At 29.0% G+C, this 16,181-nt stretch overlaps 1 protein-coding gene across 2 annotated transcripts in view; it reads right to left on the bottom strand.

The window, feature by feature from the left end:
• The window catches only part of LOC126733550 (sialin), a 77,212-nt gene that overhangs the window by 55,725 nt on the left and 5,306 nt on the right, over positions 1-16,181 (bottom strand). For both annotated transcript variants that reach the window (XM_050436884.1, XM_050436885.1), the window contains exons 2-3: positions 11,061-11,321; positions 1,977-2,155 (exon numbers count right to left, since the gene is read on the bottom strand). In XM_050436884.1, coding sequence (XP_050292841.1) covers positions 1,977-2,155; positions 11,061-11,136 — 255 coding nt within the window. In that variant the 5' untranslated portion in view covers positions 11,137-11,321. The remainder of the gene's footprint in view (positions 1-1,976; positions 2,156-11,060; positions 11,322-16,181) is intronic.

Raw genomic sequence — 16,181 nt, 5'->3', positions numbered from 1 at the left:
CAGTATTTCGAAATACTGACAATAGTACTGATCGTGTGAGGGCAAATACTGATGGACTTTCAGTATACTGATAATACTTTCGGGGTCCTGAAAGTATTTAGGCGGAGCCAAAATACTGATGAAAATATTGATCGTCCGAGCGCAGTAAAGTAATTCAGTATTTCAAGTGGTCATTGAGGCATCATGGAATCGATGCAGTCTCCAGTAGGGTCACCTTCATCCAGCATATCTTTTGAAGAAGAAGAAACAAGAAAATCAATATTAAAGAGGTTTATTGCAGCTTATAAGTCAATGCCAGAGTTGTGGAATATCAAATTGAGAGAGTATTCCGATCGAGACAAAAAAAGACGCGGATACGAAGCTTTGCTTCAAATTTATGTACGTTTAAAGGCACAAGCCACTATTGAAGATGTGAAAAAGCAAATTAATACACTACGTAGTAATTACAGGAAGGAATTGAAGAAAATAAAAGACTCTAAGCGCACTGGTAGTAGTGCTGAAAGTGTGTATGAACCCAGTTCAGGAATTACCTTCAGGTAAGGGTTATAAAATTTTATGGATAATTACTTTACAGGCCTTCCTCTCTTTGACTATTTATCGAAAAACAATTATTGTGCCACAGGCACAATAAGAGATAATCGTTTAGAGAAATGTCTGGTACAAACTAAGAAGGAATGGAATAATCAGCAAAGGGGAAGCTATAAGTATTATCGAAAGAAATGACACCAGCATGCTCGTACAATGGAAAGATAATAAAGTTGTTTCTGTTGCATCCAATTTTGAAACCACTGAAGTAACTAACACACTTCGTTGGGACAGGGTCACCCGATCTAAGAAGACCGTTCCTCAGCCGAAAATAGTAGCCAACTATAATAAATATATGAGTGGTGTGGACAAATTAGATGGTCTTGTTGCGGCTTATAGATCAAGATTTCGACAAAGGAAATGGTATTGACCACTAGTCTTATATTTATTAGACGTATCTGTTGTGAATGCCTGGTTACTTATGCGAAAATCGAAAACAAATCATCCTGACTCTGTTAGTTTATTGGCGTTTCGACGATACATATCGCCAAGTTTTTTGAAAAGTTTTGAGACTAAACCCCTGCAAGGAAAAACCAGAGTGCCTCGACCATTACATGACGTACGATTCGATAATATTGGGCATCTGATAGTCAACCAACAATGAAACCGACCGCCGATGTGCAACATTGGATTGCATCCTAAAATTTGTTTCAAACTATACCATGATGAAAAAAAGTTAATTATTACATTTAAAACTTAAATTCAATATAACGAGAGGTATCGCTAAAGAGTTTAATTCATATTTCTTTTAAACACCTGAATAAGTCTATTTTCTTCTTCTTTTCAATTTGTGACATTGTGTTTTCTAAATTGATTTTTACTATAAGTGACGTAATACCCAATAAAATAAGTAACTCAATGAGATGTATTGTTGTAAAAGTGAGAATATTAATAGAATATTCCTAGAACGTTCTATTTACCTCGGGTGCTGAATTATTAAGCCATATCTAAGAATACCCCAATACACTTTTTATTATCATCGAGTGAATTTGTAATTTGTTTAGTACGCTGATAGTGGTACAAGATCCATTAAGAAAACCATATCAGTGTTTGGATATTAAGTTTTTTTTTCTTTAAATATGTTAATAATCTGTCTTTAAGGCACTTTTCAAAGATTTTCGAAAAATTATTTATTACGCTAATAGGTCGATAATTGCTGGTATTTGCCTTGTCTCCGGATAGGCCAAACCACTGAAACTTTGTTTCTTTTTGGCTCTAAATACCTCATAAGCGTAGAGAATACAGACAATTAAATTTAAACAATTATTAAATCATTAAAACCCCATAATACTATCTGCTCAATATTATGTGACCAAAACAAACATTGAAAAAATGGGGCGTACTATAAAAGCGGGAATGTTAATAAAATACCCATAAAACGTTCTATTTACCTCTGGTGCTGTATTATTATTATCCTCGACGATGAAACAATATTCTACCGATGAGTTGTCGTGAGGTCTCTCGGCCACCATGGCCACAATGGTGAGATTGATGTCGTTTCTCATCATGAACGACACGAGGAATCCGGACCACGACAGCAGGTAGAGGACCAACCTGGCGGGCACTTGACCTAGAAAATGTACCAGAAACCTTAGACTCTGTCTAGGAGTGAAATAGCGGCTTGTTAGTGTGTTTACATAATAAATAATTGTCATTGAAAGTTGGTTTCGTGGTTTAAAAGTTTATATGTATGTTGGCTATTTGTTGGGTCAAGGTTGGGTGGTTTGTTGTTTTTTTTTGCATAGTAAAATTGATATTTAAAAAAATAATGTGATAGGTGTCTTAATGATTTTCTTAAAAGAAGTTCTATTTCAGTTTTTAAATCTCTAGGAGTAATAGTTTTTTTTTGATATGGCCATTTTGTTCCTAAGAATATCTTTTTTTTTATATTCTTTTATCAACTTTCAAGGCTGATTTCTCCATTTTTATTTTTTTTTTGAAAAACACTGAAATAGGTGTGCAATAATTTTTTTAGAAGAATGTGTGTTTCAATTTTCAAATCTCTAACTTCACTGGTTTTAGAGATATATGAGCATTTTGTGCCTAAAAATTTCAATTTTTTTTATCAAATTTAAAGGCTAATATCTCCATTTTTAAAAATGTTTGGAAAAAATGCTAAAATAGGTGTCCAATGATTTTCTTAGAAGAATATATGTTCCAATTTTCAAACCTCTAACTTCACTGGTTTCAAAGATATAAGCATTTTGTGCCTAAAAATTTCCATTTTTTTATCAACTTCCAAGAATGATTTCTCCATTTTTAAAAATTTTTGGCAAAAATACTAAAATAGGTGTCCAATGATTTTCTTAGAAGAATATATGTTCCAATTTTCAAACCTCTAACTTCACTGGTTTCAAAGATATGAGCATTTTGTGCCTAAAAATTTCAATTTTTTTTAAATAATTTTTTTATCAACTTCCAAGAATGATTTCTCCATTTTTAAAAATTTTTGGCAAAAATACTAAAATAGGTGTCCAATGATTTTCTTAGAAGAATATATGTTCCAATTTTCAAACCTCTAACTTCACTGGTTTCAAAGATATGAGCATTTTGTGCCTAAAAATTTCAATTTTTTTTAAATAATTTTTTTATCAACTTCCAAGAATGATTTCTCCATTTTTAAAAATTTTTGGCAAAAATACTAAAATAGGTGTCCAATGATTTTCTTAGAAGAATATATGTTCTAATTTTCAAACCTCTAACTTCACTGGTTTCAAAGATATGACCATTTTGTGCCTAAAAATTTCAATTTTTTTTAAATATTTTTTTTATCAACTTCCAAGAATGATTTCTCCATTTTTAAAAATTTTTGGAAAAAATGCTAAAATAGGTGTCCAATGATTTTCTTAGAAGAATCTATGTTCCAATTTTGAAACCTCTAACTTCACTGGTTTCAAAGATATGAGCATTTTGTGCCTAAAAATTTCAATTTTTTTATCAAAATTAAAGGCTAATATCTCCATTTTTAAAAATGTTTGAAAAAAATGCTAAAATAGGTGTCCAATGATTTTCTTAGAAGAATATTTGTTTCAATTTTCAAACCTCTAACTTCACTGGTTTCAAAGATATGAGCATTTCGTGCCTGAAAATTTCAATTTTTTTTAAATATTTTTTTTTATCAAATTCAACGGCTGATTTCTTTATTTTTTAAAATTTTTGGAAAAAATGCTAAAATAGGTGTCCAATGATTTTCTTAGAAGAATATATGTTTCAATTTTCAAACCTCTAACTTCACTGGTTTCAAAGATATGAGCATTTCGTGCCTAAAAATTTCAATTTTTTTTTAAATATTTTTTTTTTACCAAATTCAAAGGCTGATTTTTCCATTTTTAAAAATGCTTGGAAAAAATACTAAAATAGGTGTCCAATGATTTTCTTAGAAGAATATATGTTCCAATTTTCAAACCTCTAGCTTCACTGGTTTCAAAGATATGAGCATTTTGTGCCTAAAAATTTCAATTTTTTTTTAAATATTTTTTTTTATCAAATTCAACGGCTGATTTCTCCATTTTTAAAAATGTTTGGAAAAATGCTAAAATAGGTGTCCAATGATTTTCTTAGAAGAATATATGTTCCAATTTTGAAACCTCTAACTTCACTGATTTCAAAGATATGAGCATTTTGTGCCTAAAAATTTCAATTTTTTTTAAATATTTTTTTTATCAAATTCAACGGCTGATTTCTCCATTTTTAAAAATTTTTGGAAAAAATGCTAAAATAGGTGTCCAATGATTTTCTTAGAAGAATCTATGTTCCAATTTTCAAACCTCTAACTTCACTGGTTTCAAAGATATGAGCATTTTGTGCCTACAAATTTCAATTTTTTTTAAATATTTTTTTTTATCAAATTCAACGGCTGATTTCTCCATTTTTAAAAATTTTTGGAAAAAATGCTAAAATAGGTGTCCAATGATTTTCTTAGAAGAATATATGTTCCAATTTTCAAACCTCTAACTTCACTGGTTTCAAAGATATGAGCATTTTGTGCCTAAAAATTTCAATTTGTTTTAAATATTTTTTTTTACCAAATTCAACGGCTGATTTCTCTATTTTTAAAAATTTTTGGAAAAAATGCTAAAATAGGTGTCCAATGATTTTCTTAGAAGAATATATGTTCCAATTTTCAAACCTCTAACTTCACTGGTTTCAAAGATATGAGCATTTTGTGCCTAAAAATTTCAATTTTTTTGAAATAATTTTTTTATCAACTTCCAAGAATGATTTCTCCATTTTTAAAAATCTTTTGGCAAAAATACTAAAATAGGTGTCCAATGATTTTCTTAGAAGAATATATGTTCCAATTTTCAAACCTCTAACTTCACTGATTTCAAAGATATGAGCATTTTGTGCCTAAAAATTTCAATTTGTTTTAAATATTTTTTTTTACCAAATTCAACGGCTGATTTCTCTATTTTTAAAAATTTTTGGAAAAAATGCTAAAATAGGTGTCCAATGATTTTCTTAGAAGAATATATGTTCCAATTTTCAAACCTCTAACTTCACTGGTTTCAAAGATATGAGCATTTTGTGCCTAAAAATTTCAATTTTTTTGAAATAATTTTTTTATCAACTTCCAAGAATGATTTCTCCATTTTTAAAAATCTTTTGGCAAAAATACTAAAATAGGTGTCCAATGATTTTCTTAGAAGAATCTATGTTTCAATTTTCAAACCTCTAACTTCACTGGTTTTAGAGATATGAGAATTTTGTGCCTAAAAATTTCAATTTTTTTGAAATAATTTTTTTATCAATTTCCAAGAATGATTTCTCTATTTTTAAAAATTTTTGGCCAAAATACTAAAATAGGTGTCCAATGATTTTCTTAGAAGAATATATGTTCCAATTTTCAAACCTCTAGCTTCACTGGTTTCAAAGATATGAGCATTTTGTGCCTAAAAATTTCAATTTTTTTTAAATATTTTTTTTTATCAAATTCAACGGCTGATTTCTCCATTTTTAAAAATGTTTGGAAAAAATGCTAAAATAGGTGTCCAATGATTTTCTTAGAAGAATATATGTTCCAATTTTCAAACCTCTAACTTCACTGGTTTCAAAGATATAAGCATTTTGTGCCTAAAAATTTCAATTTTTTTTAAATATTTTTTTTTATCAAATTCAACGGCTGATTTCTCCATTTTTAAAAATTTTTGGAAAAAATGCTAAAATAGGTGTCCAATGATTTTCTTAGAAGAATATATGTTCCAATTTTCAAACCTCTAACTTCACTGGTTTCAAAGATATGAGCATTTTGTGCCTAAAAATTTCAATTTTTTTTAAATATTTTTTTTTATCAAATTCAACGGCTGATTTCTCCATTTTTAAAAATGTTTGGAAAAAATGCTAAAATAGGTGTCCAATGATTTTCTTAGAAGAATATATGTTCCAATTTTCAAACCTCTAACTTCACTGGTTTCAAAGATATAAGCATTTTGTGCCTAAAAATTTCAATTTTTTTTTATCAGATTCAACGGCTAATTTCTCCATTTTCAAAAATTTTTGGAAAAAATGCTGAAATAGTTGTCCAATGATTTTCTTAGAAGAATATATGTTCCAATTTTCAAATCTCCAACTTCACTGGTTTCAAAGATATGAGCATTTTGTGCCTAAAAATTTCAATTTTTTTTAAATATTTTTTTTTATCAAATTCAACGGCTGATTTCTCCATTTTTAAAAATGTTTGGAAAAAATGCTAAAATAGGTGTCCAATGATTTTCTTAGAAGAATATATGTTCCAATTTTCAAACCTCTAACTTCACTGGTTTCAAAGATATAAGCATTTTGTGCCTAAAAATTTCAATTTTTTTTTATCAGATTCAACGGCTAATTTCTCCATTTTCAAAAATTTTTGGAAAAAATGCTGAAATAGTTGTCCAATGATTTTCTTAGAAGAATATATGTTCCAATTTTCAAATCTCCAACTTCACTGGTTTCAAAGATATGAGCATTTTGTGCCTAAAAATTTCAATTTTTTTTAAATATTTTTTTTATCAACTTCCAAGAATGATTTCTCCATTTTTAAAAATTTTTGGCAAAAATACTAAAATAGTTGTCCAATGATTTTCTTAGAAGAATATATGTTCCAATTTTCAAACCTCTAACTTCACTGGTTTCAAAGATATGAGCATTTCGTGCCTAAAAATTTAAATTTTTTTTAAATATTTTTTTTTATCAAATTCAACGGCTGATTTCTCCATTTTTAAAAATTTTTGGAAAAAATGCTAAAATAGGTGTCCAATGATTTTCTTAGAAGAATATATGTTCCACTTTTCAAACCTCTAACTTCACTGGTTTCAAAGATATGAGCATTTCGTGCCTAAAAATTTAAATTTTTTTTAAATATTTTTTTTTATCAAATTCAACGGCTGATTTCTCCATTTTTAAAAATTTTTGGAAAAAATGCTAAAATAGGTGTCCAATGATTTTCTTAGAAGAATATATGTTCCAATTTTCAAACCTCTAACTTCACTGGTTTCAAAGATATGAGCATTTTGTGCCTAAAAATTTCAATTTGTTTTAAATATTTTTTTTTTACCAAATTCAACGGCTGATTTCTCTATTTTTAAAAATTTTTGGAAAAAATGCTAAAATAGGTGTCCAATGATTTTCTTAGAAGAATATATGTTCCAATTTTCAAACCTCTAACTTCACTGGTTTCAAAGATATGAGCATTTTGTGCCTAAAAATTTCAATTTTTTTGAAATAATTTTTTTATCAACTTCCAAGAATGATTTCTCCATTTTTAAAAATCTTTTGGCAAAAATACTAAAATAGGTGTCCAATGATTTTCTTAGAAGAATCTATGTTTCAATTTTCAAACCTCTAACTTCACTGGTTTTAGAGATATGAGCATTTTGTGCCTAAAAATTTCAATTTTTTTGAAATAATTTTTTTATCAATTTCCAAGAATGATTTCTCTATTTTTAAAAATTTTTGGCCAAAATACTAAAATAGGTGTCCAATGATTTTCTTAGAAGAATATATGTTCCAATTTTCAAACCTCTAACTTCACTGGTTTCAAAGATATAAGCATTTTGTGCCTAAAAATTTCAATTTTTTTTTATCAGATTCAACGGCTAATTTCTCCATTTTCAAAAATTTTTGGAAAAAATGCTGAAATAGTTGTCCAATGATTTTCTTAGAAGAATATATGTTCCAATTTTCAAATCTCCAACTTCACTGGTTTCAAAGATATGAGCATTTTGTGCCTAAAAATTTCAATTTTTTTTAAATATTTTTTTTATCAACTTCCAAGAATGATTTCTCCATTTTTAAAAATTTTTGGCAAAAATACTAAAATAGTTGTCCAATGATTTTCTTAGAAGAATATATGTTCCAATTTTCAAACCTCTAACTTCACTGGTTTCAAAGATATGAGCATTTCGTGCCTAAAAATTTAAATTTTTTTTAAATATTTTTTTTTATCAAATTCAACGGCTGATTTCTCCATTTTTAAAAATTTTTGGAAAAAATGCTAAAATAGGTGTCCAATGATTTTCTTAGAAGAATATATGTTCCACTTTTCAAACCTCTAACTTCACTGGTTTCAAAGATATGAGCATTTCGTGCCTAAAAATTTCAATTTTTTTATCAAATTTAAAGGATAATATCTCCATTTTTAAAAATGTTTGGAAAAAATGCTAAAATAGGTGTCCAATGATTTTCTTAGAAGAATCTATGTTTCAATTTTCAAACGTCTAACTTCACTAGTTTCAAAGATATGAGCATTTTGTGCCTAAAAATTTCAATTTTTTTTAAATATTTTTTTTTACCAAATTCAACGGCTGATTTCTCTATTTTTAAAATTTTTGGAAAAAATGCTAAAATAGGTGTCCAATGATTTTCTTAGAAGAATATATGTTCCAATTTTCAAACCTCTAACTTCACTGGTTTCAAAGATATGAGCATTTTGTGCCTAAAAATTTCAATTTTTTTGAAATAATTTTTTTATCAACTTCCAAGAATGATTTCTCCATTTTTAAAAATCTTTTGGCAAAAATACTAAAATAGGTGTCCAATGATTTTCTTAGAAGAATATATGTTCCAATTTTCAAACCTCTAACTTCACTGATTTCAAAGATATGAGCATTTTGTGCCTAAAAATTTCAATTTGTTTTAAATATTTTTTTTTACCAAATTCAACGGCTGATTTCTCTATTTTTAAAAATTTTTGGAAAAAATGCTAAAATAGGTGTCCAATGATTTTCTTAGAAGAATATATGTTCCAATTTTCAAACCTCTAACTTCACTGGTTTCAAAGATATGAGCATTTTGTGCCTAAAAATTTCAATTTTTTTGAAATAATTTTTTTATCAACTTCCAAGAATGATTTCTCCATTTTTAAAAATCTTTTGGCAAAAATACTAAAATAGGTGTCCAATGATTTTCTTAGAAGAATCTATGTTTCAATTTTCAAACCTCTAACTTCACTGGTTTTAGAGATATGAGCATTTTGTGCCTAAAAATTTCAATTTTTTTGAAATAATTTTTTTATCAATTTCCAAGAATGATTTCTCTATTTTTAAAAATTTTTGGCCAAAATACTAAAATAGGTGTCCAATGATTTTCTTAGAAGAATATATGTTCCAATTTTCAAACCTCTAACTTCACTGGTTTCAAAGATATAAGCATTTTGTGCCTAAAAATTTCAATTTTTTTTTATCAGATTCAACGGCTAATTTCTCCATTTTCAAAAATTTTTGGAAAAAATGCTGAAATAGTTGTCCAATGATTTTCTTAGAAGAATATATGTTCCAATTTTCAAATCTCCAACTTCACTGGTTTCAAAGATATGAGCATTTTGTGCCTAAAAATTTCAATTTTTTTTAAATATTTTTTTTATCAACTTCCAAGAATGATTTCTCCATTTTTAAAAATTTTTGGCAAAAATACTAAAATAGTTGTCCAATGATTTTCTTAGAAGAATATATGTTCCAATTTTCAAACCTCTAACTTCACTGGTTTCAAAGATATGAGCATTTCGTGCCTAAAAATTTAAATTTTTTTTAAATATTTTTTTTTATCAAATTCAACGGCTGATTTCTCCATTTTTAAAAATTTTTGGAAAAAATGCTAAAATAGGTGTCCAATGATTTTCTTAGAAGAATATATGTTCCACTTTTCAAACCTCTAACTTCACTGGTTTCAAAGATATGAGCATTTCGTGCCTAAAAATTTCAATTTTTTTATCAAATTTAAAGGATAATATCTCCATTTTTAAAAATGTTTGGAAAAAATGCTAAAATAGGTGTCCAATGATTTTCTTAGAAGAATCTATGTTTCAATTTTCAAACGTCTAACTTCACTAGTTTCAAAGATATGAGCATTTTGTGCCTAAAAATTTCAATTTTTTTTAAATATTTTTTTTTAATCAAAGTTAAAGGCTGATTTCTCCATTTTTAAAAATGCTTGGAAAAAATGCCAAAATAGGTGTCCAATGATTTTCTTAGAAGAATCTATGTTTCAATTTTCAAACGTCTAACTTCACTGGTTTCAAAGATATGAGCATTTTGTGCCTAAAAATTTCAATTTTTTTTAAATATTTTTTTTTAATCAAAGTTAAAGGCTGATTTCTCCATTTTTAAAAATGCTTGGAAAAAATGCCAAAATAGGTGTCCAATGATTTTCTTAGAAGAATCTATGTTTCAATTTTCAAACCTCTAACTTCACTGGTTTCAAAGATATGAGCATTTCGTGCCTAAAAATTTAAATTTTTTTTAAATATTTTTTTTTATCAAATTCAACGGCTGATTTCTCCATTTTTAAAAATGTTTGGAAAAAATGCTGAAATAGGTATCCAATGATTTTCTTAGAAGAATCTATGTTCCAATTTTCAAATCTCTAACTTCACTAGTTTTAGACATATGGGCACTTTGTGCCTAAAAATTTCAATTTTTTAAAAATAATTTCATCAATTTCCAAGACTGCATTTTTAAAATTTTTGATTTTGATTTTTCTTAAAACATGTTCTAATTTTCAAATCTCTAACATCATAATGAGCACTTTTTCATTAAAAAATATGCAAATTTCATGACGAACGTCAATAGTTTGTACCCACAAAATTATTCATCATATTAAGTTTCATGCTAATTAACCGATGTATGGAAAACCGAACGGGTTTTTTTATTCAATGAATTTTAATGTTGCGCAACATTAAATAAATTAGTGTCGTTTATGGTTGCGCAACTTAAATAGACCAGATGTTTTTGGTAAACCACAGAAAACATTCGCAAAAGTGAATATTTAAGAAACAGTTATTTAGTTCCTATGTAAACGTTAAACTCTGTTTGATTTTTATAGGAATAAAAAATGAAATTTGATTATAATGTAATAAGCAACAAGAACCATGCCCTAATTTTTTTAACCTTGAATAACTTAAAAGTAAACCTTGAAAATCCAAAAAGCAGCACAACCTGGCAACGTTGGCTCAGGCCATTACTCGTAGGCAACGTTGCCAAACAATAAATCACGTTACTTACCAAATATTCTATAAATCAGGCACTTCTTCGCTTCCTTAGGATAAGACAGATCGCTACTATACACTCGCTCTTCCATTTTCACACTCTACAATTTGTATTCCTGAGATTCGTTTTTTGTTCAATCAAATTAAGGAAGGGAATTAATTTTCGGGTTTACTAGCGTGCGGGAAATTACGGTTTTTCGTATGGCCAAATCATATTCGGAAATGGGGAAGGGGGGCGGCGTCCTGCTATGTGGAGTGTCAAAAATCAGGTGATTAGCTGAAAAAAACAGTTCTTGATTAGTCCGTTAGAGGGCAACACTATTTTTTTTTTAAATAAAATTGGCAAAATCCAGTGACCAGTGACTGTATCAAATTGGTCAAGGAGACTGGGAAAAATTGATTTTAGAAATAACAACAAAAGAAGATTTTTTTTATTAGGTTGGCACCCGTTTGACATTTTAAATTTGACAGCAACGATGACATTTATAAGCATGAAGGCCGCCTTTGCACTTTTTTTCAAAACGGTGCCGCCAAGTAGGCTTTGAAATAATTAAAAAAAAAAAAAAGACTCAATAATTTTTTTCCAAGCCTACTGGACTGAAAACCGATTGTCATGGCATTCTAGATAAAAATTTCATTTGTGTCATTGATTTATTTTTTATGAAGTTGGCACCCATCCGCCATCTTGAATTTTATAGCAGCGATGACGCATAAGCAGCAAGACCTCCTTTGTATTTTTTCCAAAAACATCAAGTAGACTTAGAAATACATTCTTCAAAGAATTATCGATTTATGTTACCCAAGCCTCCATGACGGAAAAACGATTGTCATAGCACACTAGATTAAAATGAAAATCTAGTTATTTGTGTCATTGCTTTACATTGTATTTATTTTTTATCAAGTTGGTACCCGTCCGCCATTTTGAATTTTACCCCAACGATGACAACGCTGTATTATATAATATAATTTAACTTTTATTAATTATTGAACATGTAATTAAAATTCAGTTTTAATTAAAAAAAAAAATATTTTTTTTTTTTAATTATTTTAGGACTTGTGCGCCATTTTGAATTTGAAAGCAACGATGACGCATTCAAGGGCTTCTTTTGCATTTTTTTTCTAAAAGGGTCAAGTATGCTTAGAAGAAAATTTAAGAAAAATCATCCATAAACGTTACCCAACCCTACTCGACGATTATTCGATTGTCATGGCATACTAAATTAAATATTTGAAAGACAAAACGTTAAAAGATGACGTGTGAGGTGTCATTGTATTTATTTTCAAGTCAGCGCTCATCCGCCATTTTGAATTTTACAGAAACGAAGACACAATTTAACTTTTATTAATTACTTATTGAATAGATAATTAAAATTCATAATTGTTTTTTAATCAAGTTGGCATTCGTGCGACAATGATAGCAACAATGACGTATACCTAAGCAATAAGACCGTCTTGTCTTTTTCTTACATGGTGAAGTAGGCTTTGAAATGAATTAAAAAAACTATCATCATGATCAATCAATTTTTTCCAAGCCTACTGGACTGAAAACAGATTGTCATGGCACTCTAGATTCTATCAAGTCGGCGCCTATCCGCCATATTGAATTTTACACCAACGATAACGTCATCAAATACAACTGAACAATTTATTAATTATTAAATATGTAATAAAAACTCATAATTTTAATTAAAACATCACAAAAAAAAATCAAGTTGGCATCCATGCGTTATTTTGACATTGACAACAACGACGACGTATATACATCATGGCCTCCTTTTTGCACTTTTTACCAAAATGGCGGCGTCAGTAATTTAAGAAAAAAATGACTCATCAATAACTTTTTGCAAGCCTACTTGACTCATAACCGATTGTCATGGCACACTAGATTCAAATTTTAATCTAGTGTGCTTTTATTTGCGTCATAGAATTTATTTTCTATCAAGTAGGCGCTTATCCGCCATTTTGAAGTTTACAGCAAAGATGACGTTATCAAATACAACTTAACAATTTATTAATTATTAAATATGTAATAAAATCTCATAGTTTTAATTAAAACATCACCAAAAAAAAATCAAGTTGGCATCCATGCCTCATTTTGACATTGACAACAACGACGATGTATATACATCAAGGCCTCCTTTTTGCACTTTTTACCAAAATGGCGGCGTCAGTAATTTAAGAAAAAAATGACTCATCAATAACTTTTTGCAATCCTACTTGCCTCATAACCGATTGTCATGGACACTAGATTCGAATTTTAATCTAGTGTGCTTTTATTTGCGTCATTGAATTTATTTTCTATTAAGTCGGCGCCTATCCGCCATTTTGAATTTTACACCAACGATAACGTCATCAAATACAATTTATTAATTATTAAATATGTAATGAAAACTCATAGTTTTAATTTAAAAAATCACAAAAAAAATCAAGTTGGCATCCATGCTTCATTTTGACATTGACAACAACGATGACGTATAGACATCAAGGCCTCCTTTGCACTTTTTTCCAAAATGGCGGCGTCAGTAATTTAAGAAAAAAATTACTCATCAATCACTTTTTGCAAGCCTACTTGACTCATAACCGATTGTCATGGCACACTAGATTCAAATTTTAATCTAGTGTGCTTTTATTTGCGTCATATAATTTATTTTCTATCAAGTAGGCGCTTATCCGCCATTTTGAGGTTTACAGCAAAGATGACGTTATCAAATACAACTTAACAATTTATTAATTATTAAATATGTAATAACTCATAGTTTTAATTTAAAAAATCAAAAAAAAATCAAGTTGGCATCCATGCGTCATTTTGACATTGACAACAACGACGACGTATATACATCAAGGCCTCCTTTGCACTTTTTTCCAAAATGGCGGCGTCAGTAATTTAAGAAAAAAATTACTCATCAATAACTTTTTTCCAGCCTACTTGACTCATAACCGATTGTCATGGCACACTAGATTCAAATATTAATCTAGTGTGCTTTTATTTGCGTCATTGAATTTACTTTCTATCAAGTCGGCGTTTATCCGCCATCTTGAATGTTACACCAACGATGACGTCATCAAATACAATTTATTAATTATTAAATATGTAATAAAAACTCATGGTTTTAATTTAAAAAATCACAAAAAAAATCAAGTTGGCATCCATGCGTCATTTTGACATTGACAACAACGACGACGCATATACATCAAGGCCTCCTTTGCACTTTTTACCAAAATGGCGGCGTCAGTAATTTAAGAAAAAAAATACTCATCAATAATTTTTTTCAAGCCTACTTGACTCATAACCGATTGTCATGGCACACTAGATTCAAATTTTAATCTAGTGTGCTTTTATTTGCGTTATTGAATTTATTTTCTATCAAGTCGACGCGTATCCGCGCCATTTTGAATTTTACACCAATGATGACGTCATCAAATACAATTTATTAATTATTAAATATGTAATAAAAACTCATAGTTTTAATTTAAAAAATCACAAAAAAAATCAAGTTGGCATCCATGTGTCATTTTGACATTGACAACAACGACGACGTATATACATCAAGGCCTCCTTTGCACTTTTTACTAAAATGGCGGCGTCAGTAATTTAAGAAAAAAATACTCATCAATAACTTTTTTCCAGCCTACTTGACTCATAACCGATTTTCATGGCACACTAGATTCAAATTTTAATCTAGTGTGCTTTTATTTGCGTCATTGAATTTATTTTCTATCAAGTCGGCGCGTATCCGCGCCATTTTGAATTTTACATCAACGATGACGTCATCAAATACAATTTATTAATTATTAAATATGTAATAAAAACTCATAGTTTTAATTTAAAAAATCACAAAAAAAATCAAGTTGGCATCCATGTGTCATTTTGACATTGACAACAACGACGACGTATATACATCAAGGCCTCCTTTGCACTTTTTACTAAAATGGCGGCGTCAGTAATTTAAGAAAAAAATACTCATCAATAACTTTTTTCCAGCCTACTTGACTCATAACCGATTTTCATGGCACACTAGATTCAAATTTTAATCTAGTGTGCTTTTATTTGCGTCATTGAATTTATTTTCTATCAAGTCGGCGCGTATCCGCGCCATTTTGAATTTTACATCAACGATGACGTCATCAAATACAATTTATTAATTATTAAATATGTAATAAAAACTCATAGTTTTAATTTAAAAAATCACAAAAAAAATCAAGTTGGCATCCATGCGTTATTTTGACATTGACAACAACGACGACGTATATACATCAAGGCCTCCTTTGCACTTTTTACCAAAATGGCGGCGTCAGTAATTTAAGAAAAAAATTACTCATCAATAACTTTTTTCAAGCCTACTTGACTCATAACCGATTGTCATGGCACACTAGATTCGAATTTTAATCTAGTGTGCTTTTATTTGCGTCATTGAATTTATTTTCTATCAAGTCGGCGCGTATCCGCCATCTTGAATTTTACACCAACGATAACGTCATCAAATACAATTTATTAATTATTAAATATGTAATGAAAACTCATAGTTTTAATTTAAAAAATCACAAAAAAAATCAAGTTGGCATCCATGCGTCATTTTGATATTGACAACAACGACGACGTATATACATCAAGGCCTCCTTTACACTTTTTACCAAAATGGCGGCGTCAGGTAGGCTAACAAATAATTTTACAAAAAATGACTCATCAATAACTTTTTGCAAGCCTACTTGACTCATAACCGATTGTCATGGCACACTAGATTCAAATTTTAATCTAGTGTGCTTTTATTTGCGTCATTGAATTTATTTTCTATCAAGTCGGCGCGTATCCGCGCCATTTTGAATTTTACATCAACGATGACGTCATCAAATACAATTTATTAATTATTAAATATGTAATAAAAACTCATAGTTTTAATTTAAAAAATCACAAAAAAAATCAAGTTGGCATCCATGTGTCATTTTGACATTGACAACAACGACGACGTATATACATCAAGGCCTCCTTTGCACTTTGTTCCAAAATGGCGGCGTCAGTAATTTAAGAAAAAAATGACTCATCAATAACTTTTTTCAAGCCTACTTGACTCATAACCGATTGTCATGGCACACTAGATTAAAATTTTAATCTAGTGTGCTTTTATTTGCGTCATTGAAT

This window comes from Anthonomus grandis, chromosome 2, assembly GCF_022605725.1.
Source record: "Anthonomus grandis grandis chromosome 2, icAntGran1.3, whole genome shotgun sequence".
NCBI classification, from domain to species: domain Eukaryota; kingdom Metazoa; phylum Arthropoda; class Insecta; order Coleoptera; family Curculionidae; genus Anthonomus; species Anthonomus grandis.
This window is presented reverse-complemented; position numbering and strand designations above follow the sequence as displayed.